This window comes from Trichoderma camerunense (assembly GCF_050948025.1).
Source record: "Trichoderma camerunense strain CBS 138272 chromosome Unknown V8C40scaffold_5, whole genome shotgun sequence".
NCBI lineage: Eukaryota > Fungi > Ascomycota > Sordariomycetes > Hypocreales > Hypocreaceae > Trichoderma > Trichoderma camerunense.
In genome coordinates, this window is record NW_028145365.1 from 849,124 (window position 1) to 876,219 (window position 27,096).

Consider the following 27,096-nt stretch of genomic DNA (forward strand, 5'->3'; position numbering starts at 1 on the left):
GTTTAGTTCCGACAAGAAGGCCTGATCCTGGTGCCTGACTAGGAGTGAGAACGCGAGATGGCGATTTAGCAAGGAGAGCGAGACACCCAAAGAGACGGGGGAAACGGGATGGATGAATGCTGGAGCCAATCGGGACGCGTGAGGCAAGCCAGCAGATTGGGCTGCCACGGTCTATGTTTGGTCTGGGTTGGAGGGAGCAAAAAGTTGTGGTGTGTATTGTCCAGCGAAGTGCGCGCGCTAATGTAGGAGTGGTGGCATGCAAGTTGCGTTGCATGGCAAGGCATAGTATGGTACCATTTTCAGAGCGGTTAGATGGGCTAGAGGGTAGTTAATGTGACACTGGCTAGGAGACAGGTAAGCGGCGTTTTGTTGTTACAGCTAATATGTATGGTATGGGACGGGAGCAGGGAGCTTTTGTGGGATGATGCCTATGGGGAGATGGGTGTTGTTGTCTGCTTTGGCTGAAGCGAAGGAGGGGGGTGTGAGGTCTGGGGAAAGGGGGGAGAATTGAGGGTGGGGAGGTAAGGCGAAGAGACACACATAAGAGAGAGAGAGAGAGAGAGTGAGAGAGATCTGGGTGTATGTATGAAGGTAATGCGTATGGCGTTCATCTTACCCCGGATTTGCTGCGAGTGGGTTTGTGCGGATGGACTTGTGAATGCTACCGGTAAGCAGGGATTGGATCGATTTTGTGTGCGTTTGCTTACTGCGCATTGACATGTGTCAACGAGAAGATGCTGGGGGAAAAAAAAGTAGCACTCTAGAAGAGAAGAGAGAAATATAATTGAATTGTCGAGATGATGATTCACACAATTGTATTCCCATTGAGCAAACAAAAGGGATATTCGGCGTATTAGGTTGGTACCTTAGTCTCTGCTAGCCCACCCAAGCTTGGAGGCGGAGGTGGTTCCGCGGGATACACGGAACACGCACAATTTGCCTCGCCCTTGTGTGCAAGTAGCAGCACCTCCAGCTAATATAGAGTTATACCGGCATCTACTACTAGGTACTAGGTAGGTACTAACGTATTCCGTTCAAAACGCGGGCTGCCTGGTAGTAGCATTAAACATCCATGGGATGGATGGGGATCAGAATGGAGTCCAGCTAAAGCACTCGTACCTCTACCACTCCGATGAGCTTTGAGAAGCTGACATTGCATTTCCCCATACAGAATCCCCGCAGCTGCCAATCGGAGATATGTTCAAATAAAAGGGGAGGTAAATCGTCTCTGCATGCCAACCTGAGCTGCCGCAGGTATACGATACCAATACTCCGTACTACCTCCCCGGTTCAACACATACCTGTACTATGATGGCATCAAGCAGACAAGGCAGATTCCCTACCTAGGTACCTATCCACCCGGCTTGCCTGCTATGGGTAAGACTCACGCTCGCTGGCAGAGAGAACAAGACCAGCATGCACGGCGCTTTTTTACTAAACTCGACGGTAGCATTATTAATAGAGGACGCAGTGCTGCTGTTGCTGTTCCTTGTGGAGACTAAGGTTGCGGAGTACATACATGGACGGAGTATATGCGCTCGTATGCACGCTCGGTGGCTCCTCCAAATCTCGCAGGTCAAGTACATGTATGTACACTGTTGGTTATACGATACCTCTGGTAGGGTATCGGTGACCCCAAGTCGAGGTGCAGCTCATCTCCATCATCCCCATATTTCTGTCTCCTCCCAGATGCCTTATCTTGATGCTACCATATGGGGAGGCGTTAGTATCTTTCCTATTACCTAAGGTATCTGGTAGCGCAACGGTTACACAAGCCGCAGCGATCCCCCATTAAGTAGAGTAGGCTACGGAGTACAATTCAGCCAAAAATAGACGATCAAGAAAACATAAGCTTGGAAATCGACACAAGCACAAGGGAAAAGTGACAGGGCAATCCTACGATTACGAGCGGTTATATCCAAATGCGGGGACCGGCGCACCGGGCGGTTGGTTCAGCCGGGGAACTCTTCTTTCTCTCAGAATCCGAGTCTCTTCTCACAATCCCCCCATTCTTTTTGCCAGTCTGTGCTCTGTGCTCTTATCAACCATTACCTGATACAGGCAGTTCCTTGGGCTAAGATAGCGCTATGTGTAATAAGGCGTAGCACTAATCGTGTCAAGTATCGGTAGCACATGGGGCCGCCGCCACTGGATGGATGCCTCGTTAGCAGCTACCTGCCGGCCAGGCGTCGCGCGCCGCCAATCGCAGGTACTGCTTGATCCCGGGCCCCATCGTCAGCCCGAGCAGCGAGGTCCTGCTGCTACTAAGCCGAAGCCTCGCTCGTGGGGTTCACTTTTGTCGCGGCTACCCACCATCTTTTCCCTTCCCCAAACCAAACGCCTTGGAGTTTTGTCAACTACATGCCACAGACGACCGACCGTACGCACTGCATCGCTACATCGCTGCGTTACTGCATTGCTGCATTGCTGCATCATTGAACCGCCTTTGTCGCCATTACTCGTGCGGTACTATTTGCTGCATCCCTACCTTATACACCTTATACTGCAGCCTCCTGCGCCGTGATACATACAGGCGCATACCAACCGACTGCGTTAGGCCTTTTGCCAAGTACCAGCTGCTTTGCATTGTCGTCCTTGCGCACTTGAACGGCTCTCGTCGCTTGACTGCATATTAATTCTCTCCGGGGAAGCAATCCGACCCGACCTTCTGTGGCTGCGCGTCTGGGGCGTCTGTTCCGCACCTGTTATATCGCACGCTCAGCGCCTTCGGTTATGCGCTGCGACCAAACAACTCGTCTTCTGGATGGTTGATGCCACTCTTGCGGTCGCTCTACTCGATTGATCTCTCGCCGTGTCGTCATACTTGTACCTGACGAACATCTGTGTCTTCGACCGCCTGTGCTTCTGGGCACCCCTCCGATTGCCGCTGGTTTCTGGCCGATATTCGGCCTGTGTCTGATCCTGGACGATGGGATAGAGGAACAAGGAAAGCCGCGCACAGGATTGGCCAGCTGTTGAAAAAAGACATACGCACACACATACGCATTTATATGAAAATAGAGACAAGTCGGAGAAATTAGAGAGAGAGGAAAGGATCGGAAAGAGGAGGAGAAAAGTGAGGCTAAAGGAAGCATCTCTTACATATAGACGACGTGCTTGTGGAACAAAGACGTCCTTTGCAACCACAACAACAAGGAAACCATTGGCAAGCTGGAGGTGAGTCGAGTCGAGCTGGATCGAATTGAATCAAGTCTCTGTGCTCTGCATGCATAGTGTCCCGCATCTCCCCCGCTGGCTTAACTGCGATCTGACCTTGTAGGTGGCCGTCCGATTTATCCATCTAGACTGAGGAGCATTCCCCTTGTCCTTGTCATCATTGCCGCCTGACTGTGCGTGCGTGGCGTGTGTGCGTCTGCGTGAGAGAGAGCACGATAGCACCAACGAGACGGAGAGAAGAGGCAAGGGATAACAGGGGACGGGCGACAGAAAAAAAAACCGGAGACGACGGAGACTTGTGTACTGTACAGTATCTGTATCTGTGCATGCAGGCTGCCGTGGCCCTCCTCTTCTTTCTCAGACTCTCACCTTGCTTTTTCCCCCAGAGGATCTAACGCCGACCCCCTCCCGACCCCAACCTCTCAAAGCTCTCCCTCGCTGGGGGACTGCCGGCCTAACACAAGCCAACCTTGCCTTATTTTCTCTTAAACCATGCCCACGCATGGCCCGCCGTCCCCGATCCTCCAGAAAAGCGTCAAGCGGCAGCGGCAGGACTCGTACGACGGCACGTCATCGCGCAACGGCTTCTCAAGTCCTGAGCAGCAGCCAGCCGGCGATGCGAATCTAGGAGGGGCGACGAGCGGCGGCAGTAGCAGCGGCCGCAGCGAGGCTGGTGCCTCGGCATCGTACCCTGGCATCCCTGTCACCTCTGACTCTGTTCCTGGTCCTGGTCCTGGTCATGATGCCGGTGCCGGCGACGGCGCAACTGATACTGCTATTGTTGATGATGCCGCCGCAAACACCAACACCAACACCAGCACCGCCCCTGCGGCCGGCTCCGACAGCGTTGTGCCGACTGGCAAGCCTGGCCAGAGCAGCAATTTCCGCAATGTGAGCGCTTGCAATCGCTGTCGCCTGCGCAAGAATAGGTGTGATCAGAAACTTCCCAGCTGTGCGAGCTGCAACAAGGTTGGCGTCCCATGTGTTGGCTATGACCCAATCACGAAGAAGGAGATTCCTAGAAGGTAAGTAGATATAGGAGACTACACGATGAGAGAGGGAGAGCGAAGTGGCAGAGAACAGATGATGTTTGGTTCACCTCTGTAAAGCTCTGTTCTTTATATGTCGTTCCAATTGATAGTGTGACGTCGTTAATTTGTTGGATCTTAGTTATGTTTTCTATCTCGAGACCCGGGTTGAGGTGCTGGAGAAACTCCTGGCATCCAACAATATCCCTTTCCCACCAGCTGAAGATCTAGATCTATGCTCTCGTCCTGGCGCCGATGGAAGTTTCCCAGCCCTACGTGATTCGGGATACTCAGCGCAAACCGATTCCGTGGACGCTCGCAACTCAAGACCTCACAGCCATCACAGTCAGGCACTGGATAATGCGCTGCTCCCTGCGAAGAAGCAGGGCGACCAGAGTCCGGCCATGCTAAATATTGTCAGTCCAGCAAAGCCGCGATCGCTCGCCTCTACATCTGGAGTTTCCTTCGCCCGTGTAGTCTTTGCTGCGGTGCAGTATTCAGTATCAGACCAAAATGGCGGGCCGGAGAAGTCTGTCTCTTCAAATCCCATGAACCCCGCTGGAGCTGGCACTTCGATGCGTGACTCCTTCTTCGGGCTGCACACTCGACCAACCATCCAACCAGCTCCGTTCCCGACTAGAGATGTGGCCATGCGCCTCGTCACGCTCTACTTTGAGCATGCCAATCCTCAGATTCCCATCCTGCATCGCCCCGAGTTTATGCGCATGTTTGAACGGGCGTACGCAAGCGAGGGTCATGGCCTCAGTGCGAGAGAGCTGTACATGCTCAACATGGTCTTTGCTATAGGCTGCGGCGTCATCGTGGGCGAGCCAGTCAAGGCGGAGGCTCCTGGTAGCTCAAGATTACAGTTTCAACAGATTCGGGGCCAGAGCAGGCCCGAGGAGTATCACGCGAGTGCAATTGTCCACCTTGAGGAATGCCTCAGCAACAGTGGAGGTGGGCTCGAGGTTCTGCAGGCCGTTCTTTTGCTTGCCAACTTCGCGCTTCTGCGGCCTGTTCCACCAGGCTTGTGGTATATAACTGGCGTTGCGGTTCGTCTCGCGGTCGACCTTGGCCTCCACCACGAAGACGGCACAGATGTAGAGGGAAATGGACAGGATGCGCCGGACCATTCCGAATCACGAGACACTAATGGCGGCAACTCAGACAGAGGGAGACGCCTCTGGATCCGCGATATGAGACGCCGATTATGGTGGTGCACCTATTCGTTTGACAGACTCGTAAGCACCTGTGTAGGTAGACCGTTTGGCATCAGCGACCAAGTCATCACCACTGAATTTCCCTCGGTCCTCGACGATGCCTTTATCACACCGAATGGTTTTATAGATCCACCTCCCGGCGAGGATCACCCGAGCTACAAACGTGTTGCCCACCATTACTTCAGACTACGCCTGCTACAGTCGGAGATTCTTCAAGTATTGCAGTATAACCAAGCGCAAATTGCCAGGGCAACAGGAGCCCAGGCGAGGTCACTGGATCTAGAAAGGAACAGACAATTGCCATCCCCTTATCTTGTTCACTTTGACTCATATCGGTCATGGCGGATGGATATTGACCGGAGGCTTCGCGAATGGAAGGACAATGCGCCTTCAAAGCAAGACACCGGAGTGGCCTTTTCGACCGAGTTCCTCTTCCTCAACTACTGGCAGGCCATTGTTCTTCTGTATAAGCAGAGCTTGAGCATCCCCGCCATGTTTGAAGGAGAGTACAACCCTTCAAACGAAGTTAACAGCCCCACGGCATTCACTGCTGAACTACGCGAAGATGAGGAGCGCATATACCTCAAGGTCGCTGAGGCGGGACAGAAGATTCTTCGCATATATAGACAGCTGCATCTGAGCAGTCTCGTAAGCTATACATATTTGTCTACGCACCATTTGTTCATGGCTGGCATATCATATCTTTACGCCATCTGGCATTCCCCTGCCGTAAGAAGCCGCCTGGTAAGTGTCCTACGGGAACTCTGCGGGGAGATAGGAAAGAAGATGATGAATGAAGTGAAAGAAAAGACTGGCCTTGCTGACCAAATAATGTGCGATAGACTATGGACGAAGTAGATTTTACTGTACTGGCAGCAAAGTCAGTATTTACCGATATGATTGATAAGTGCCCGCCGGCAGAGACATGCCGCGACGCTTTTGATCGAACGGCCAAAGCCACCATACAAATGGCCACCTCAAAAGGAGGGTTTGGTTCACCTATCCCGCAAACACGCCGACCGCCGACTAGACGGGAGACGAGCACCTGGGCTCCTACTCCCGCAGACATGGCCCCCAAGAAGCCGGCATCTCGACATCGCCATCATCACCAATCTGAGCAGCAACAGTTCCAGTTTGACATGGCAATGGGTGATAGCCTATCGTCGCCCAGCCTCTCGACAGCGGGGGATATAACCACTCCGCCGGTAACAATGGCTCACTCCCATTCTCACAGTCATGGCCGGCCAAGCCCTACGCAGCGGACAGGCAGCTATGACGATGGCGGCTCAGTCATGGACCAGTCGATCATTGCGTCGCCGTCTGTGCCACGGAGCCAGGCTACACCGGGCAGTACCAGCGGCGGAAACCCGTACATGGGTCAGCAAAACCAGCAGTTTGGCATCCAGGGCCACATGGAATACCCGGATGCGCAAACCATGGAGCTTCTGCAGACGTTTGGGACGGGATCTAACGGCGGCTTCGGGGGCATGGACCAGAACCAGATGGACTTTGGCTTTGGCATAAACTGGGAGGGCGTGCACAACGACTATGCGGAGGCTGCACAGCCGATGAATCCCTTTGATACGTTTTTCTTTGGCGGGCCGCAGGGAGGCAACGCCGGATTTGGCTCGTCGAATGGCGAGGGTGGACATGAATGACCGGTGTTTTTCTTCTTCTAAGATATGCGTACATACCCAATAGTCTTTTGCTTTTCTGTTTGTTCTGTTTTTGTTGGATTTGTCTTATTCTGCTTTGCTCTCCTGTCTGGTGGGAGGTCCTCTGTTTTGATGATACAACTGGGAGCTATTTTACTTGGGCATATGAAATCATTGAGTTCTTGAATCTGAATTCTTCAAAGTAAGGGTATGCTTAGTTTGAGCGATTACCTATATAGGTATCTATATACATGTACATATTCCTACCAAGTAGATAAATATGTGCTCCAAAATGAAGTCGTGTTATCCATTATTCATTCATTCTTCATCGTTATGTGGCGGCAGTGGAAGTATGATTGTCTAAAAAAGGAAAAACAAGAAAACAGATTCAACGCCAACATCGCTTCATTACGCATTGCTTGCTTGCTTGCTTGCCTCTCTCTGCAGTCGGTCAAAACGGGCACCTTGACTGCACCCGTACGTGAGAGCCTTGTTCTTGGGTATCAATCAATATCCTCTGAAATTTTGCAACAGTTGTGGCCTTGAAGCTACAAAATTGAGAAGAGAGAGAGGGAGAAGCAAGAGTCGATAGCCAAAATGGAACAAAAAAGGGAAAAAGGAAATATAGCGACAAAATGAACTTGGAATCAATGGAAACAGCTTAACGGCGGTATCTCCTGTCGTCGTCTTCACTGTAGCTGGATCGTCGGCTGCTCGATCTCCTGGCTTTTCGGCTCTGCCGTCTTGGAGAAGTAGTGGTTTCCTCAATGACAACCACCTCGTTCTCCTCATCGTAGTCCGAAGGAAGGGGGTCCCTCCTGGGCGCCGGTCCGGCTCCAGACGATGAAGAAATTGTCGTCAGCGGTGACGGCTCTCTCTTCCTCCGCATAGGCTCTACTATGACGGGCTCCTTGCCTCTCCTCTCGCTCCTCCGCTTGGACGTCCTCGTGGTGCGCTCCCGGCGGATCGAGAGCACCCTCGCCCCGGACATCGAATGGACCTTCTTCTTGGGCTTTTCGCTCTTTGGGCGGGCGGAGCTTAACATGCTGCGGGAGACGTAGGACTTGGACTCGGTGACCTCTGCGGTGCGGACGAGGCTGGACATGGGTCCGAAGCCCAGAATCGTGTATATGACTAGCAACAGCAAGATAAAGCCAACGACTGCAGCAATGACGATGCCGACGATGGCGCCTGGTGAGAGAGAGTCGTGGAGGGAGCCGTATGTCTCGGGGATGACAACAAAGGTGGTCGTGGCGGAGTCTCGCTGTCGAGCCACGAGGGACGGGACATCGCCATCGGTAGTTCTGGTCGCGAACCCGGGAGCTTTAGCGAGCTCGTCTATTGGCAGCCGTAAGAGAAGCGGTAGAGCCGGCATGTTTGTCTCTGTATGCCCGTTTCTGGACCCCCTTCGAATGGAGACGTTGATTGGATAAGTTTTGTTATGAATCTAGCTTATTGCTGTCGAGATTCGGGAGAGAGGAGAAAGAGAGAAAAGAGGAGGAGAGAGCAAAGGCGAAAGGTTGGATAAGGACGCTGATTTTACTGTCGTTGGACTTTGAGAGCCCAAGCAAGAGGAAGACAGCAAGATCGGGTACGGTGTAGCAGCTGAAGATGGACAGGCGAATAGATGGCGAGGACGAAAGAGCGCAATGCAATGCAACGAGGGCCCTCAGTAGGATGACGATGGCGTGTGCATCAACTGCATCATGTCGCTTTCAGGGGTGGGGGATTCTTCTGTTTGTCTCAGTAGGACATTTCTGAATCACCGAGGTTGAGGAGGGAAAAAAGAAGCTGTCCCGCTTCATTCCCTGTCTCGTCTTTTTTTTGTGGTGACTTGGTTGGTTTGTTGGTTCGTAATAGTAATTGGCATATGATAAGCCAAGCTTCAGGCACAAGGTGGGCTGGATGGGCGGCAACGAACCGAGCCTGGAGAGAAAAAAATCCCCAGCCACCGATCAAATGGCGCTCCCAGCCACATCATTTTTGGTGGAGGTGTTGACGTATGACCTGGTCCAATGAGAAGAGACGGGTTGATTGAGTATCTTGCTTACCTTCTTGTATATTTAACTTTTGATGGATTAAAGTAAGACTGAGAGAGGGTGAGTGGGTGAGAGAGAGAGAGAAGAAGAAAAAGAAGAGTGTATTGCCGAGAAATTGGACGAATGATGAAGAAGCAAATAATTGATTGTAAAGCAGGTACCAACGCTTTGGAGCGTGCGTAAGTCTCAGTGCCAAGCAGTGCATCAGCTGAACCCCCACGCTTCGGATTATCGTTTTCTCGGCTTCATTGTGTATATGCAGGAAGAGAAGAGTGGATGAGTGAAGTTGATGAAGAAAAAGAGGGAAGAATCAACGATAGGTACCTACATACACACAGTGGCAGTCTCGCACGAGAGTTGAGACCTCAGGCACTCACATCAAACTCGCAAAATGGAAACGAACGGAAGTCACAGTCCAGTGATGAATGACGTGTGTGTCGAGTGGTGGAAAGTCTTGTATAAAAGGTACATGTATCAAGTCGAAGGTCACAGCGCAATCACCATTCGGACTGCTCAAGTCAAATACAAAAAGGATTTAGTATTTTTGAAAAGGCTTTCAGATCCAACCACCCATTCACTTACGATGGAGAGACTATCCCAACCCCTTTTACCAATCAATGCTATATTCCTCCCAAGGCTCGATTTCATCAGAGCTTCCCCAGTCATCAACAGTGTTTAACAAAGTATATGGATGCAAGTTCATTATGCATCAAATATGTCCAGCGCAAGTGACGCACCCTATGTTCAATCCTAGCGCCCGAGTATTCAAGAAGGAAAATTTGAAAAAGGAAAAAAAGGACAAAGAAATAAGAACAGGTGCTTTTTAGTACGCAAAAGCATGTCTCTGGGACTCGATTCTTAACGCCAATCGCCTGTGAAATGAAGAGTGCCGCGTGTTTTATTAGACGAGGCATACTCGGATGAAACTGATGGGGATATTCAAACAATAAAAAAAAAGAAGATAGAAAATACAGCCGACCCAGCTGGCCCGATTTATTTACACTTGGGCCGTTTGCTTCTGCGGGATTGGTGGCAGAGCACATGTTGGTGGTGGTGCCGGTGGTGGCATCGCCATCCGTAGCATGCTCTTCTTGCGACCCATCATCTGGGCATGGTTGCTGGAAGAAGATGAGGGTCTGGAGGGAAGAGGGGGAAGAGGGCCTGTTGGAGGCGGCGAAAGGGGAGGCGTCTCTGCAATGGTGTCGATCGGGCGTACATCGCCAGGGACCGACCATTCGGAAAAGGCAGACGCGATGCTGGCTCGCTTAGGCCTGGAAGCCCATGAAAATCCCAGAGAAAAGCTGCGCGTTGATTCGCCGTCAGCCTCTACTACTGAGTTTCGATTCCTCCGCACCCTATCACCCCAAGCAGCTGCGATATGAGACGGTAATGTATAGTACAGTTTCTCGGACACGGGCGATGCTAGCGGACTATCATCTTCAAATACCGATTGTTGCGCGCCGTCAGCTTGAGGCCCAGGAGAAGCGAAAAGGCCCGGTCCAGGGCTGTGACTTCGAGATTCCTTGGGTACCAAGCTCAGACGCCGTCCCAGCATGAGCCGGCTTCGAGGAAGCTTGGGGACACTAGGGACATCTGCAGCCAGTACTTGGGACCGGGTCTCGGCGTTATGGCTCGTCACAGGCCTCTCAGGCATGACGTTCTCCTTTGGAGATGGCTGGTCTTGAACTGTGGACAAGGGACGCCCTGTGCGAATATTTGACAGTTTACGCAGCGAGACTCGAGGTCCGACAGTGGTTGGCGATGGAGGGTGTCCACTTGGATCCATAGCAGAAGTGAGCTTGATGTATCGACGACCCATTTGTTGCATTGAGGAGGCGCCAAACGAATGAGCACCGCGGGGGTCGGATGGAGATGGTGGCTCAGTGTTGACCCAGGGCGGAGAGGGGAATTGGCCGAGTTCAGACATGCCATCACCAATCTCTCCAACGAATGGCGCCATGGTCTGTAGCGACACTCGCCGATTCATGATGACACTGCCGTTGGGCCTTGGCTGTGCAGTCTCTGGAATAGTGGTGATGTCTGCTGGCAGGGGAAATCTCTCGCGTATTGGGGAGTCGGCTGGTGAAGAGGTGGTCGACGTCAAGATGGTTCGTTGGCCGGAGGAGAGGAGCGACAGCCGATGAGCGGAGTCCCGGAGGTTGTCCAGTTGACGACCGTCGTGGGAGATGACGCTATTTGTTGTTGACTTGTCGTCACTATTCATGTCATGGGTAACGGAGTCGAAGTCGATCACGGGAATGGAATAATCGAGAATCCTTCGCCCATGGTCTTGTTGTAGGATAGGCGAGGGGTTTGCGGGAACAGGTTGTGTCGATCGAATGGCTTCCTTGTCAATAAGGTTTCCTTGGCTCTTCTTTTCGCGAAGATAGATGTTTTCGAAGCTACCCTCCTTGGAACTAGTTTCCTTGCTATCAAACTCCTTGGGCAATCCAGCCTCAGAGAGGCTCCTCTTGCCGCCAAGCTGCTCAATCATTGCGCGCAAACTCGTCATCCAGTCATCCATATCCTCGGCGCTCTCAAAGACCATGAGCATGTTGGACGTATAGCGCTTTTCTGTAGTTCGAAAGGATAACTTGGAAAGAAGGGACCGAGACTCGGCTGTAGATACTCTGTCGTCCTCTGTAGTCGCCGAAACCTGTAGCACCCAATGGCGACCCGGAATCATGTCAGTGGCAAAGGCGGCCGACGTCTTGCCCAAACGCAACACCTTTTCGGGCATTCTATCAATGGCTCCATCACCGGTATACTGAAGCAGATAGCCAGCTGTCGCGAGGATGTAAATCTTAGTCGTCCATGGGAGGTTCGTAGTGGATAGAGAATCGCCGCGGTTCCTTCTCCTGAATTTGTCACTATTGCTAGTGTTGGCGGCGCCACTGCCGCCGCTTACATTCATTTCTGTTTGGGAAAGAGGTGCAATGATTTCGAGACTAGTCTTTTCGCTCAGCTTCATAAGGGCCTCGATTGGTAGAGAAACGGCAGCAAGAGACTGTTGCTTGTGTGCCTGTTGGTATGCCCGGAACAAGGTTGGTAATGTCCAGGTAGCGAGAGTCGGACGCGGTTGTTTGGCAATGCTCATGCCAGGTGTACGCTTCCCTGAGGAAGCAGCAGCAGCATTAGCAGGGCTGCGGGATTGTGAATCTTGGCCGTCGTCAGGCTTCTCCTGAGAGGAATCCCACGGGTAGTTTGCCATTGGAAGGGCGAGCTCAGACTTGACCTGTTGTCCATAAGGCCAATTCATATCGGCAAGAGACGCTCGAAAGCCTCCAGATCGGGGAGATGCCTTGGCTGAGTTGAGCGAATTGAGAGAGCTGGGTGAACGCAGGCTTTCTTCGCCCTTGTGTAGCTTGTTAGAGCGTCCGAAGAGGGTTCGAATGCCGAGTCTCGATTCTCGACGGCCAGGTTTGACCGGTTTCGATAAAGATGAAGTCTCGCTTTCACCTGAGAGAAAGGGTATCGGGGTATGTACTCTTCGAGGGAAAGAATTGTTGCCCTCAGGCGGTTCGGGTCTGCTTATGGGGGCCATGACGGAACCAAGTCAGACAGCACAAGGCCGATTGGGGGAACTGCCCAAACTAAGCCCGCGATAAGTGATGAATTGCGTATGCGTATAAGTGATTGGGAGGTTGGTCCTTGGAGTCAATGCTTGGTGGACCCATGAAATGTTGCCCAGTGAGTACAGTAGTTTGCTGTGGAGAAGCAACTGTTTCAGAGGAGAGGGTGAAGAGAGGAAAAGTGGAAATGAATGTCTTCGAAGGAGTATACGAGTAATGCCGCAGCACCGACCAGCGTTATAGGATTTGTACAGACTGTGTAGGGAGACTCGAATATGATCTGAAGGACTGGGCGGAATCGATATAGGCAGACTGTGAGAATGCTAGCCGAGGTGTTTTAGATGGCCTCGACGGGATACACCGGTAGCAAGAGCAGAGCAGAGCAGGACGGAAGTAGTGCTGAAAGAAGATGTGGAGGGAATGTGGAGGGATTGCAAACAAGAGCAGAGAGCAGAAAACGCACAAAGCACAGCAAAGGATTGTGTAGTTTGCTTCCTTCAAGATGGCATTGTGACGAGGGAGAAGGCCAGTCGGTCATTCAGACAGACAAGAGGTGGGACTGTGGGCTAGTAATAGTTGCAGCTTGACAAATGCAAGACCGAGCACAGGCTTCCTGTACCTTGGAAGTTAGTACGAAAGTAGGGTACGATTCCTGGCCCGGCCAAATCAGAAGCTCAAGAGCAGAAAAAAACAGAGCAAAAAGAGATGTCAAAAAGGGTATCCACCGCAATGCATCTCGTCAAAAAGCTTTCACAAGGGCCGGGGACAGGGGTCGAGAGCGAGGTTGATGAGGGTGGGCCGGACGAGGTGCTGAACAGTGCGTGACAGGCGGGGGGCACCACCGAGGCTAGCGGACTAGCAGGCACTGGACATGCATTCATAGTGCTGAGTCTGCGAGTCCAGGCGGCAGAGAATTGCACTGATGGAGTTGAGGCTATGGCCGGCTTTGCGAGTACCGGTACAGGGCCTGAAGCCCAGAAGCCCACATAATGCAGGGCATGGCTGCGGAGGGACACCCGGCAATCCGTGGTGGACTGCGGCTTGGCTGGCCTGACAGGATCAATTGGGTGACGGGAAGTTCCAGCGCCTCTGAGCCCAGCATGTGGTGGCGCTTCGGAAGTACCAGTACTGTACTCGCACCTCAAATGCTTTGTTCGAGAGCTCAAGGTGCCTTATCTTGGTAGCAACCAAAATAAAAATTCAAATTTGATTGAATCATGTCATATCAAATCAAATTAAACGTCGGTTGCCCGTGGCTGAGGCATTGAGTTCCTTGTGCCTGTGTCCGATACGCGCTAGGGCTGAGCAAAAAGGATTCAAATTCTATCAACATCCATCCATCCTATGACTAACCCACGAGGTAGGCACACATCACACAGCTCGGCAGATTTTTGTCCTTACATATGCGCACATTCAGCTCAAGCACACCTGATTTTACTTTTGTGACAGGTAACACGATCCATGGCAGCTGAGATGCTAAACTAACTACTAACAAAAGATGCTTGCCACTAGCTGCCCAAGTCCTGCACAAGAGCATCATGAAATCTCGCCAAAATTTCAGCGCACACAACCTCCAGGCAAAAGAGTGCGGGGGCCCCAACACCAACCCGAACCACATGTGAGACCAAGAAATTAATCATATTATTTATCACATTACTTTCACCTTCCTTTTTATTTTACTTTTTCTTAGCCAAAACTTGTCCCTCACGTTTTTCTTCTTTTGTTCAGGCCGCCAGGCATAGCGGGCAAAGATACCGACGATACGACGCCAACTCGCCCGCGCAGCGTTATTCATTCCTACTTGGTGGTGTATTCTGCGAGCGCATTACCAACAGCGCCGAGCCAGAAATCATAACTTTGCACAAAGCATGACGTTCTGCCTGACCCGAGTGTCTTGCCGAGCAGCGAATCATCGCCGAGAGACTAGGACGCCGTGCAAAAAGCAACAACGACTCTCCCCGCCGAAAAAAAGAAAAGAAAGCATGTCTTAGGCAGGGGTTCAAAAGGCGTCTAAAAGACGTATTACGAGGACGGGCCGTCTTGCCCCGAGATGAGGGAGCCCAAGGACCTGGACATGAGTTGCCCCTAGCTTGCAGGCAATATCAGAGATCATCATGGACTTGTCGTCAATCTGAACGCAAACGGCACCGGCTCCCAGTTATTCGGGTCCCCCTTATTGCTGTTTCTATTATTACCAGATGCTCGACGAGGATGCCCAGGCCCGGAGTTGCAGGCTTCTGATCTTGTCTCCGGCTCTTTGGGATGGCCCTGCTAGTGCTGGCGACTAGCTAGGGTTGCAATCTGCTTAGTAGTGGTAGTATCATGCTGACCCACGAGCTACCAGTAGGCCGACGGAGATCAGCGAGACAAGACCAGGACAATAACCAAGGCTTTTGCTGGTTGCTCGGCTTAGCTGAGTCGTCTCAGCCCTCGCCCTCCCCTCCCACCGATTGGCGTGGAGCTCTGACTGAAAGAGGGTGGGCAGCAAAAGAGGACATCGCCGTAGGGCCGAGGCCACGCAGTGCTTCGATTGGCAAGAAAGTAAAAGCCCTATCGCGGCACGCGGCTCGATCCCGATTCGACGATTTCGAGCCAGAAAACTTACGAGCGCGCAAAGAGTTCCTGCAAGACCAACGATAGTGCAAACCTTTTGTGCCGCTCCCAAGACACACAAACGAGCACGCGTTGCTTCACGTGGGCAGTCATTGTATCATTCATGAACAATAAAAACTGCAGACAAAGTTTTTTTCTTATCCCCTCTTCCGGCGGACCGTCCACGAGCAGGGGTTGGTTGGACCCATTGTGGGTGCGTTTGAAACGGCAATCGTGGAGATGGAGTTGAATCCAAGGAATTTCCGGCTTCTTCGCCTTATTCATTCCAAGTCTTTCCATCGCCCAACTGCATAGCCTCGATAAAAATTGGGCCCAGTGTCGCCAAGTTCGATAGGCATTTGCCAGTTGGCCATTGCATCTGCCGTACGGGGTGCCTCGTACTGACCAGCAATCTACGCGTTGCACAGCACGTCACCTTACAGATACGAACATACCTCTCATCTGCATCCCGTGTTGTTTTGTGACATCTCAAGGGCGTGGGCAATACGTCGAGATGATTCGTCCGCAGCTTCAGTCCGTGAGATGGTGGTGCCATCAGATGCTAGCAGATGCTATCCCAAGTTACCCGATGCTACAGACCATCCGCGCTGCAGATCAACGGCCGCTTCGTGATGCAAGTCTCACGCAAACTTTACCCTCTTTCAGTTCTTACGAGATGCAAGGGATTGATCCACTGGAGGCTGAGAATCTGAACCGCGACCGCGACCGCGACGGTTACGCGCAAAGTTTGGGCCAGTGACTGACGCGGCCATTGTTTGTCATCAAGAGTCACAGAGTTCAATGGCCCTCAGGACAGCTTTTGCTGAATACGAAGCGCTGTGCTCATAGCATGGGGCAATGTTCCTGCAGTAGCGCGTGATATGCAAAACCTCTGTGCGTGCAGCTTGCATGATGCTAGGATGCAAGAGCCACTGCGGTTTACTGGGCTGAGCCCCCAGACTCCTGACATGGCTTACAATACAATATGGATGCTGTGCTCGTAAGCAAAAGGCTTTTCCAGTCCCTTGCTGCCCGTTTGGAAAAGCACCGAGAGCCCATGAGATATCGCAACACCGGGCGATTAGTGGTGTTCTCGCACAGAACACGAGTACATGCGGGATTACCACGACATACATGTGCGCGAGTTGTTATGTGGCCAACAGGAGTGGAGCATATGCTTGACAGTCAACCCAACTCTTGATGTTTGTTTTTCTCAGCTTCAGTCGCGGCATGATCACCAAGAGAGCTTGTGAATGCTCAAACCACTACCGCAGATTACCGATTTGATTCAAACCCTCGGATTTATGCCACCGCGTGGCTTGGGCGCGATTGAGCCCTGGTCGCGATCATGTGTAAACGCTTTGGCCGCCGATTGACGAGGCAAGAGGCAGCGCGGGTTTCAGTGTGATTCTTTGACCCTGGCTGTCATAACAAACCGAGATCCTGATGAAACACCCGCGATGGCTTTACGCAATTGCCATTTTCATACACAGAGGACAGAACATGGTATAGCCATCAGCATCGTCATCAGCTTGTCGTATTTTATTCCGTTTGTGGTTTCTTGGTAGAGCTTGGCAACTCAAGCGAGCATCTACAACATCCTACACATGCGCATGGACAGCGGAGTAAAGTGCATTTGCCACCAGGCCGCAGGCCGCAGCTGTCAGGAACTTCCCGGAACACATCCGTTGATGCTCGTACGCACAAGCACAGGGCTGGGTGCCTGGCGCTTCATCAGCTGGATGCGACCTAGAGCGCCGCCATGAGCCATTGTCAGCAGAAACATGTCCTGCACGGGCCACAGTGAAAACAGAGCTCTGAGGGCCAAGGACGAAGGATCAAGGCTTTGCCGTGCTGCTGGAATCCTTAATGCGACTCTGCAATAATAATCGTAAGTCGTAGATAGTATCAAGCACATGGGGAGCTTGCAAGTGCGATTCATGACGGGCGTCATCAACCCGGCCTCCCTGGCAATAAGCCGTGCATCAGATGCCTGTACTCTGTAAGCTCTTGTATTTCCTTTTCTGAATCTTGGCTTTTGTGAAACCAAGTAGACAATTACGTAGGTAAGTATTTCAGCTGATGATGTCAACCAACTTAAGCATGGCCAATCCAGGGAGGTTATTTTAGATCAGACATGTCTAGGAAGAGCCGTGTTTCAACCAGATGGCCTTTAAATGCCCGACAGCACAATACTACCTATCTGCCGAGTCAACTAGTACTAGGTAGACAAGAATACGTAGAGAGATTATACAGATGTTCTAGATGCTTAACAGTACACATGTGAGAATGGTTTGCGTTTGTTGAATACCTGTGACTCATCCAATACAATTTCGCCGGCAGACATCGCCAACAATCTCCCTTTCACCTCCAAGAAGACGTATTCTCTATACGTCCGCCAAAGTGCTCATGCCCAACAGCCAGATGCCTATTTTACTTTTGTTGGTGCCAATGATGATCAAATGCATATCCTCCCCGTCAATCCCATCCACCCCAAACCTATTTCTTACAGAGTCATCGAAATGTTGAGCTTTCGGGGTGGCGTCTGGGAGTAGCCGGATAGCCTACTGACCAACCCCGATCGGGCATCCAAGGGACCTACGGGCCGGCAGTTTCCCAATGTCCCGAGAATGAACCCAATGGCAGTCTCTATGTCAGACCGTGAAAGCTGACAGCTGGGATCGACTCGTCATGAGGCTTGCGGAGATGCAGAGTTCTCCCCCACTTTCAATCCGGGGGAGAGAGGCTTTGGCAGCGGCTATCCGGTTGCGTAAAGTTGCACGGGTTGCCGAAGGGGGATGGCCAACAAAAAAAATTGGTGCCTTTCACGGGTTGGGCATTGAGTTTATCGGATGTGGGAGGTTGAATAAAGAATGAGATAAGGTATATATAGCGTCGAGGTGGTGGTGATTTTGGGTTATTTGGATCCTGTGACAACTTACAAAGCCAACAAACCATTGAAGCACATAACAAACCGTTCGAAAACCGCAACAATGTCTTTCGTCCAGCCACAGGAATACCAGACCGTTGACGACGTGCCATACCAGCGAGGGTAAGCATATTCATCACCAACTATGTCATTCATCTTGTGTTCCCATGTTCCATCAAATTCCAGGCATTGGAGTAGATTTCACTTACACACAATCTTACAACATACTACATCACAAAAGACTAACAAACCGCCTCTTCTCGATAATCTAGCCGCCCTCTCCCAACCGTCACCCCCGTCTTCCAGAACAAGCTGCCCAACTCGCCCGGAAAGACGTCCATCGGCCTCCTCGTCGACTTCCCGCCCAACTCGTCGACGCCTCCCCACACGCACGGCGGCGCCGCCATCTCCGCCTTCGTCATCAAGGGCACCGTTCTCAACAAGATGAACGATGGCCCGACTCGTGTGATTCCCGCGGGCGGCACGTGGTTCGAGGCCCCCGGCTGCCACCACCGGACCAGCGACAACTTCAGCACCACGGAGCCGGCGCAGATCCTGGCGACGATGGTGGTTGACACAAAGACTGTTGAAGAGGGGGGAATGGCGGCTCTTGTTGTGCTCGACCCGGAGTATGCTGATATCAGACTTGGTTGAGTTGATATGCTTCAATGAAGAGAACCGGAAGCTCGGAAAGGGTGTTGGTGTTGCCAATATCAGAAGTGGCCAGCGGAGGCTCGGATTGATGTTAGTAAACGGGGCATATCAGCAGGAAGGCAAAATGAATATGTAAAAAAATCAATAGCGATGAATCGTTTTGACAAACTAGATTGTCCCCATGATGCCGGAGGTTTTCAATTGAGTTACGGTCGTAGTCGTACCTCTCGGAACATTAAGCGGTGCAGGTCCCCTATGGCGTCACTGCAGCAGAGGCTGGGCAAGTTGTGTCGCTACCCCCTGTAATTCCTAATTCCGCCCCCCGTAGGCCCCCGAGACTGGAAACGCCACAGCGGCTTCAGGCGTCTGCCAGCACCGCAGTTGGCTGCTACCGGGCACTGCTCAGCGGTCTGATGACGCTCCAAGTCACTGGGTCGCTCTTCGAGGCGTAGAGCATAGAAGTGGTACGAAACCTCGAACCACCGCCCGGCCATTTTACGTTTTCGCCTCCAATGTTGATCAGCGGCACATCACGCTGGACTCAAACCTTGTGCTCCTGCATATGCCATTGACCGAAGCAGCTCTTAATACTGTACGCACGCCCCCTTTCGCCTCAAGCCGTCGATTCACCATGGCAGCGTTCGCTTCCGGTCATTGCTTCAACAACTACAACTCTTGACTCATCCTCTGCCAACTCCACCATTGTCCTACAACAAACACCTACTTTTATTCTCCCGCTCGCCCTCCATCCATGCTCAGCTACGACAAACTAAACAAGCCACTTGGACACCTGGACGACCTGACGATACTTTGCGTCGCAATCAGCCCTACCTAGCAAACTCTACGCTAGGCTACCTACAGTTTTTCTATCTCCAGCTGCCAACTTGATAACCTTTGGAGACACCAAACCAGACCAAACAGACCAGACCAAACCTCTGTAACCCTTCAATCCGTCCTTGCGAAACGAAAACAACAAACAAATCCAGTTGCACGCTCATCCGCATCACCGAATTGAATTGAATCTGCCAGCTATGGCGGCCAACGGTGACGTCTCTTCCGTGCCCCGCTCCGAGTCCCCCACTGGATCGCCTCGATCCGCGTCCATTTCGTTGCATGCCGCTGCCGCTATGAATGCCGGCCTCCAACGAGAACCTTCACGCAGTAAGTCGGAATCAGCCGATCTGCCTCTCCCGGCTAAAAATCCTTGTCCATCGACTGCGCTTTTTCGCTCTTGCTTCCACCACTCAAACCACCCTGTCCTCACCACTCTAACTCGCCGTTTAGGATCGTCCAACAGCTCTCTAGCTCGCAGCCTCGCATCCCCGCCCAGCCGCCGACGATCAACCATCCTGATGAACCTCCAGCTAAACGACCCTGCGGTGCCAGCACCGGGCGAGTTCCAAGAACACATGAGGGCGAGCCCGCAGCCTTATAGCGGCGGCATCCCGCCAGAGTCGAGCCGACATATCAGGACACCGAGTCTGGGTGAGCTCCATCAGGAGCTCGAGGCAGAGCAGGAGGGCCATGTCGTAAGCAACTACTATATCTCTACTGAGTATTGCTGGTGGAAAGAGCAAATACTAACGAGACTGATATTTGCAGAATCGCCTTTTGAACATGATTCGACAACAGCAGCTAGAGCTTCAGCGCCTTCAAGCAAGCCATCCGCATGCATCTGGCGGAGACGAGAGTGCAACCGCCAGTGTTGCTGGCTCCGAGAGGCCACACCGGTCGCTGCCCGTCCCCATCTCGACCCAGTCCCCAACCGGAAACCATGTTCCATCGATTTCTGGCTCGTCATTTTCTCGATCGCCCATCTTTCCTCACCACCGCAACTCCATGGAGATGGCTCGCGCCGACATGCAGCGTCGGTCTAGGACACCAAGCCGAAACGCCTCACCTCGACTGCGGGCGACTTCCATCAGTGCCGAGAGCGGGGACTGGTCTCTGTTCCGCGACGAAAGTGCCTTTTACCAGGCCGAAACACAGATGCTAACCCGCGAGAACCAGATGCTTCGGCATCGCATTCGTGAACTGGGTAGGTTACCTGCTACTTTCTTCCACTGCTGCCTAAACACACCCCAGAAGGACAAGTGAGAGACAATAAAATGCATACAAAGATGCTAACTCCTGTGCATAGAAAAACAAGTCTCTGAAATGACCAGCTCTCCCGTACCAAACGAGCCGCCAGTGTCTTCAAATCTTACTCGATCGTCGACCTCGGCCGAGGAGAGCGAATCTGTGTCCAGGGCAGCATAGCCGCACCCTGTGTGTCAATTTACCGCTATACGGCGACGGTTACGATTGCCAGCCATGTGGAAATTGTCAAGTTGCTTTGAAAAATGGAGGCCGATTGTAAAAGTATTGGGCCGCATGCTTTGATTCTTTATGTGAGGTTCGACAACATGGTAGCAGGTTGCTTTTGGCTGGCGTCTAGGCGATGGTTGACAAAACCAATCGGGTCATAATATCAGTGGTCATTTTTCCTTTTGCTAGATGGAGTTTCTTTCCCTTTTCGTAGGTAGTGAGTGATATCGAGAGACTGTGAGGGGGCCGTTGCTGAGCTGCAATTCGGATCACCAGCCACGTTCCATGTCACAGGGAAGGCCATCAATTCTTCGTTTGAAAACTAAGACTCAATCTCAATTATCACGAGAATCACCAATAAAAACATGTTGCAAATATCAGGCATATTCGGCTATTCATTTGATTTCTTATCAGCATTTCGTAGGACATGAAGGCCTTCTGGCTGGTCCCAGTCTGGGGTCAATGTGGGGCTCCAACTTTCTCATGAAGCTTCTCTCAAAGCTACCCACCTCATATAGCCGACTTACCCTGAATCAAAACCACATCAAACCCGTTCTCGTTCATCTGCGCTTGTCTTTGCTCATATGCTGTTTCAAAAACAATAGGGAAGATGCTGGCAAGGAGGGCAGCAAGATTGATTCGTCTATCCAGCCAGACTCGGCGCGTCCAGGCTTTGAATTTCAGCTCTACGGCGGGTGTTCAAGCTGATTTCACTCATGCGGCAAGTCGTCTCATATGACACATATATTCTACACTCTCTGATCTCAACAACAACACGCCCACAAGTTTCAACCAAACTCAATCGCTAACATGGTTCGCTCTAGGTAATCGGCGGCGGCGTCGTCGGTCTCGCCATTGCCCGCCAGCTCTCCCTCCAGCCCGGCACCTCCACCGTGCTCATAGAGCGTCACTCCGCCGTCGGCACAGAGACCAGCTCGCGCAACAGCGAGGTCATCCACGCCGGCATCTACTACGGCAAGGACACCCTCAAGGCGAAGCTCTGCCTCCGCGGCAAGGACCTGCTGTATGAGCTCTGCGACACGCACGGCGTCGCCTACCGCAGGACGGGCAAGTGGCTCGTTGCCCAGAACCACGCGCAGAGGGAGGCATTGGAGAGGATCCACGCTCTTTGCACGGACGAGATTGGAGTTCCGGTGAGATGGGTGTCTGATAAGGAGGTTCGTGAGCGCGGCGAGGGCGTCCTGGCCAAGGCTGGCGCCCTAGAGAGCCCGACGACGGGCATCGTCGACTCCCACGGCCTGATGCTCTGCCTGCAGGGCCTCTTCGAGGACGCCGGCGGCATCGTCGCCCTGAGCTCGCCCGTCGTGGGCATCCGCCCCCTCTCCCAGGGAGGATCATCATCACCCCCAGGCAGCGCAGGCTGGGAAATCGACGTCTCGGACGGCCCCAGCGGCGACGTGTCCACCATGACGGCCGAGACGCTCATCAACGCCGCCGGCCTCGGCTCCGTCGCCGTCCACAACATGATTGCGCCCCCCTCGCAGCGCAAGCAGCTCTTCTACGCAAAGGGCAACTACTTCTCCTACTCGGCCTCGCGCCCCAAAATCTCCCGCCTCATATACCCGGCCCCCGAGCCCGGCGCCAGCGGACTCGGCACGCATCTCACCATCGACCTCGCCGGACGGATCCGCTTCGGCCCGGACGTCGAGTGGGTGGACGATCCGAATGACCTCACTGCCAACGCCTCACGGCTGCAGCAGGCCGTTGCCGAAATCCAAAAGTATCTCCCGGAAGTAGATGCCAGCGCCCTGGTGGCTGATTACGCAGGTATGCGGCCCAAGCTGGCCTCAAAGGGCGCGGCTTCGGCAACGGACAAGGGTTTCGAGGACTTCATCGTCAGAAAAGAACAAGGCTACGAAGGCTGGGTGAATCTGCTGGGCATAGAAAGCCCTGGGTTGACAAGCAGTCTTGCTATAGCAGAAATGGTGCATAGGCTTCTACATGGCCAAGCGAGCACATAGAAATATCACTGACATCTCAAGCCAATGAATTCTTTCACCACGATACCATTACTTCATTTTAAATAGAAGAAAAAAAAAAAAGAAAACCATGCAATTTCCATATTTAGACCGGATATCATACACAAGCAAAAAAGCGAATCCTGCAACAAGTTTGCAGCGACAGGTGGACTGGACCCATCCAGATTTTGGCCAAAAGGGCATCAGAAAGCAAAACGGCGCGTTAGGGAAAAGAAAAAAAAGAAAAGCATACTCCCACCCTTGTGCAGCTCAATTATTCCATGCCAAAGAGGTTGAAAAAAGAAACAAGAGGAAGGGGAAAAAGAACCGTGTAAGAAGGAATTAAAAAAAAAGACAATGCCCAAACACCCAGCTCGATTCCGTTTCGTAAGACCATTCATCCCAGAGACCATTAAAAAAGAGTGAAGTAAAATGGAGGAGGAAAGAAATGAGAAGGAAGAAGAAAAAGAAGAAAAGAAGATAGTGCGGCAATTTTCATAAGAAAAAAAAAAGCAAAGAAAAGCATACAGAGGCGCAAAGAGAGTCCTGATAACTTTTCCCTGGGTTGTCCAAATTGGGCAACATTGTCGCGCCTAGACACTGAAAACCTCAAGTTCCAACGCCAACCAATCCTTGTTATACTTGCAAAATGCATTAATCTGTGACGATATGGAACCCTTTTGCGATGGGGGCTCTCTCATTCCCTTCCTTGGTAGAGAGTACTGCTTCAGCGCAGCGTTATACTGTTGCAATACTGTCGGGCAGAGAGGTCAACACGTAGCTGGTAGATGCCATTCTGAGCACCGATGAAGCTAAATAGAGGATTTTGCGTTAGTATCTGTTTTCATAGTATAATCATGTAAGGAGAACTAGTTAGACCATTGATCAAGACTTACAGTACGGTGCCGTCCTGGCTCCAAGAGAGCCCCGATGTGTTGTCCGGCGACGGAGGAACCTCAAAGACACCGTGATCTGGTGCCAGCGTCCCCCGTACGGCGCTCTCTTCCCAGCGACTGGCCGCCTGAGGTGGAACCGGGCGCTCTTCAGAAGTGCTGGCGTCTGCCGAGGGCCGTTCCCGAGCCTGGAGAATCTCCAGAACGGAAAGATATGATGAGTCTTGCCTGTCTCGTTGGTCCCGCAGGGCAGCCATGGTCTCGTTGATACGGTCGATCCACCGCTGCTCAGCCCGACCGCCACCGCCTTGGCTAGTTTCACGCATAAGCTGGCGGGCATTTCGTACGCGCTCTTGGGCCCGTTCTCGATGGTCTCTGTAGAGATTGAGCAAGTCGTTGGGAGTCTGAACCGTGCCCTGACGGGCTCGGGTGGTGAAGGAAGAGGTTGCCGTGGGTGTGGCCCCGGTTCCTCCTATCCAACCTGTCGCAGCCCCTGATCCTCGCTCGTCGCCTGGTTGAGCGTTTGGCCTCTCTCGGCGCCGACGTTCGCTCTGGATGGCTTCAAGAACTCTAGTCTCAGCTGGCGTCAGTGGCTGGTGCAGCATCTGGGCACTGAAGAAATTGGCTGCCGAAATAGGAGGATTCAAAGGCTCTCCCCTCGTCATGCGTGTTTCCAGCAATCGGGGGTCAATGGTCTGGGTGTCAAATATGTTGATATGCTCATACTCAGACTCTTTGTTGAGATCAATAATCTGCCGAACCATGAAGTTGTGTCTTACGTCGGCGATGCCAACGCGGCCACGATCTTCAGTCCATGCCAAAAGGTCATACGGTCCTGGGCAGAAAGCCATGTCTCGAATGGCTCCTGGTCCGCTGTTGGGCCGCGAAGACTGGAACGTCGTGATGAGGGGATCAACCGTCTCGTCAGTCAACTGCGTCGCGTTGAATATCGAAATCGTACCATGCTGAGTTCCAATGGCGAGGTAGCCGCCAGACGTAGAAAAGGATGCTGCAAAACTCCCACGGCTATCCGTCTTGTCATCCTTTTTCTGGCTTTTGAGAAGAATCCTCTGCTTGAGTTCCCACTTGCCCGGGAAGGCTCCAACTCGCTGGTGGACGTATAGATACGGGTCGTCCAAGATGGCGACCAGGAGTCGGCCATCAGGTGAGATGATGGCCCTGTTGACGAAATCGGGGTAGCGGACAACGTCCAGAGGCTCGGTCAACTCTTTTTGCTCAAAGTCAACCAGGCTGACAAGCGTCACGGTACGATCATTGTTGGCCAGAACTGCCACGGGTTCCGTATAAGCACGGCTGTCAATAGGCAAGCCTTGCCCGCTGGGAGGAGGAAACCAGAGGGTGATGCAATTGACTCGCTCCTTAGCAAGCTTCATGCTCTTTGCCGTCACCTTGGCTGACTGTTGGGCTGCAGCTGTAAGCATATTGAGCGCAGCTTCCTCGGGCGAGGTCGTGGAGCTCTCATTGCCCAGAGAAGGGCCGGCATCAGAATCTGAGCTAGCAGCTGTGTCCTGAGGGTTCTCGATGGCACGACCTCCTTCTCCCTCAAGCCTTATAGCCACAAACTCGCCCGTCTCGCTTCCGCAGCACAGCCATCCATTTTCGGCGACCAGACACCGTGGCGCAAAGGTGAGGTGCTTGATCGTTTCGCAGCTGCGAGCTAGGGTGTTGAGCCGCTGGATCTGCCGGCTTCCAACTCCACCGGGATAGAAGAGGTTGTGCTTGTTTTCGGCACTTATGAGGGACCGCAGCTGCCAATGTCTAGATAGAGATGAAACAGTCTGGTTAGCAAGTGTAGACGGATAATTGCGGCAAGTTGGATAGACATAGTCATGTGTTGACATACTGTGAGCGAACAGGGACCCGGAAGTGCGTTCGTTGGATCCTGGAGATGAGGCGATCGGAAGTATAATATCTGCATAACCATCCAACATCGACATGATTAGCAACAGCACAGCAACGAAGCTTCGGCAGCATAACAGGGGGATTCGCTCACGAGGCATCGTCCTTGCGAGCCATAGTAGCGTCGTCGGCCGGTAATTCGTCGCTGCAATGAGTTGGGGCTCAATGGCCAAGGGGGTCAGCTGCGTTGCAGCACCCAAAGGGGGCAGCCAGGCACAGGCACAGGCTGGAAGCACGGTTCGAGTGGTGATAGATGGGATGATGTGGTTGTGTGCCTCGAGAAGCGCCGGAAAGCCGAGTCAATGCTCCAAGCAAAGGGAGTGTCCGGACTTGGAAGTGTGAGAATGCTGGTGCGAGATGCGAGTTGAAATGGGCGGAAGAGGAGAGGAGGGAGATGGCGTGAGGAGAAGGTCGTGATGGGATTGGGTTCTGAGGAAGAAGCAAAACAACGGGCTGAGATGGAGGTGGCTTATTCCCAGCACAGTCTGGACGTGCGACCCGTGGAGTTGCACTTACAGCGGAGTACAGGGTACTTTCAGGCTGCATCGGCGCCTTATCGCCCCCAGCAAGCCCGCTGGAACGGCGCACAGGTACCCTGTACCTGAATCAGAGTCCGAGCAACAGCGCTATGGCGGCTCCCCGGATAAGACACAATGGGTGAGAGTGGAGTGGGTAGATGACGTCTGTCGGTTCGATGATTCAATGACATGAAGCTTTTCTGATCTGATGAGAAACAGAGTTGCCCTACTAAGCATTTAAACACATTCATACGCACACCGTAATCGATACGAGTTAGTTACGAATACTCATTGAATGCTTTGATTTTGCCGGAGGATTTGAATTTGCGGTCTGAGGCTGCAAGGTGAGGGTGTGTGCAACAGGCGATGGATGGGTGCAGTGCATATACTTGATGCAAGTAAACTTGGGGGCATCTATTGGTTTTTGAGTACCCGATCACCACCCTAAACTCCAAGTGATATTGCATCAAAGTGATCAATGGAACGCTTCGACGCCCTGCATGCATAGACTGGATTCTGGGCCTCTCGAGGATCCCTGCAAAGTATCCAATACCTCAGTTGCTCAGGTAGCAGAGCGTCAAGCATGCATCGTAGGGAAATTACAGGTCATTAT

The 27,096-nt window shown here is 52.4% G+C and overlaps 7 protein-coding genes across 7 annotated transcripts; 4 read left to right on the plus strand and 3 right to left on the minus strand.

Annotated features, from left to right (window-relative positions):
- Positions 1-3,277: 3,277 nt before the first annotated feature.
- Positions 3,278-7,187, plus strand: V8C40DRAFT_173679 (transcription factor domain-containing protein). Its single transcript, XM_083211639.1, has 3 exons — positions 3,278-4,202; positions 4,348-6,169; positions 6,268-7,187. Exons 1-3 carry the CDS (start codon positions 3,670-3,672, stop codon positions 7,081-7,083), a joined length of 3,171 nt encoding a protein of 1,056 aa, XP_083075521.1. The 5' UTR covers positions 3,278-3,669; the 3' UTR covers positions 7,084-7,187.
- A 496-nt stretch (positions 7,188-7,683) lies between these two features.
- Positions 7,684-8,756, minus strand: V8C40DRAFT_173733 (uncharacterized protein). The gene has a single exon (XM_083211640.1). The coding sequence runs from the start codon at positions 8,453-8,455 to the stop codon at positions 7,742-7,744; it is 714 nt and encodes a 237-aa protein (XP_083075522.1). The 5' UTR covers positions 8,456-8,756; the 3' UTR covers positions 7,684-7,741.
- An 886-nt stretch (positions 8,757-9,642) lies between these two features.
- On the minus strand, positions 9,643-13,365 carry V8C40DRAFT_238925 (uncharacterized protein). The gene has a single exon (XM_083214547.1). The coding sequence runs from the start codon at positions 12,661-12,663 to the stop codon at positions 10,117-10,119; it is 2,547 nt and encodes an 848-aa protein (XP_083075523.1). The 5' UTR covers positions 12,664-13,365; the 3' UTR covers positions 9,643-10,116.
- Positions 13,366-17,892: 4,527 nt separating this feature from the next.
- On the plus strand, positions 17,893-19,112 carry V8C40DRAFT_173824 (cupin domain-containing protein). The gene is made up of 3 exons (XM_083211641.1): positions 17,893-18,166; positions 18,230-18,335; positions 18,485-19,112. The coding sequence occupies exons 2-3, from the start codon at positions 18,277-18,279 to the stop codon at positions 18,864-18,866; spliced, it is 441 nt and encodes a 146-aa protein (XP_083075524.1). The 5' UTR covers positions 17,893-18,166; positions 18,230-18,276; the 3' UTR covers positions 18,867-19,112.
- A 280-nt stretch (positions 19,113-19,392) lies between these two features.
- V8C40DRAFT_238934 (uncharacterized protein) lies at positions 19,393-21,548 on the plus strand. The gene is made up of 4 exons (XM_083214548.1): positions 19,393-20,027; positions 20,151-20,395; positions 20,469-20,904; positions 21,007-21,548. Exons 1-4 carry the CDS (start codon positions 19,898-19,900, stop codon positions 21,123-21,125), a joined length of 930 nt encoding a protein of 309 aa, XP_083075525.1. The 5' UTR covers positions 19,393-19,897; the 3' UTR covers positions 21,126-21,548.
- A 152-nt stretch (positions 21,549-21,700) lies between these two features.
- Positions 21,701-23,523, plus strand: V8C40DRAFT_238938 (FAD dependent oxidoreductase). The gene is made up of 2 exons (XM_083214549.1): positions 21,701-21,894; positions 21,998-23,523. The coding sequence occupies exons 1-2, from the start codon at positions 21,784-21,786 to the stop codon at positions 23,153-23,155; spliced, it is 1,269 nt and encodes a 422-aa protein (XP_083075526.1). The 5' UTR covers positions 21,701-21,783; the 3' UTR covers positions 23,156-23,523.
- A 165-nt stretch (positions 23,524-23,688) lies between these two features.
- Positions 23,689-26,173, minus strand: V8C40DRAFT_173856 (uncharacterized protein). The gene is made up of 4 exons (XM_083211642.1): positions 26,060-26,173; positions 25,910-25,978; positions 24,049-25,824; positions 23,689-23,964 (listed from the first exon to the last, which is right to left on the minus strand). The coding sequence occupies exons 1-4, from the start codon at positions 26,080-26,082 to the stop codon at positions 23,880-23,882; spliced, it is 1,953 nt and encodes a 650-aa protein (XP_083075527.1). The 5' UTR covers positions 26,083-26,173; the 3' UTR covers positions 23,689-23,879.
- Positions 26,174-27,096: the final 923 nt, after the last annotated feature.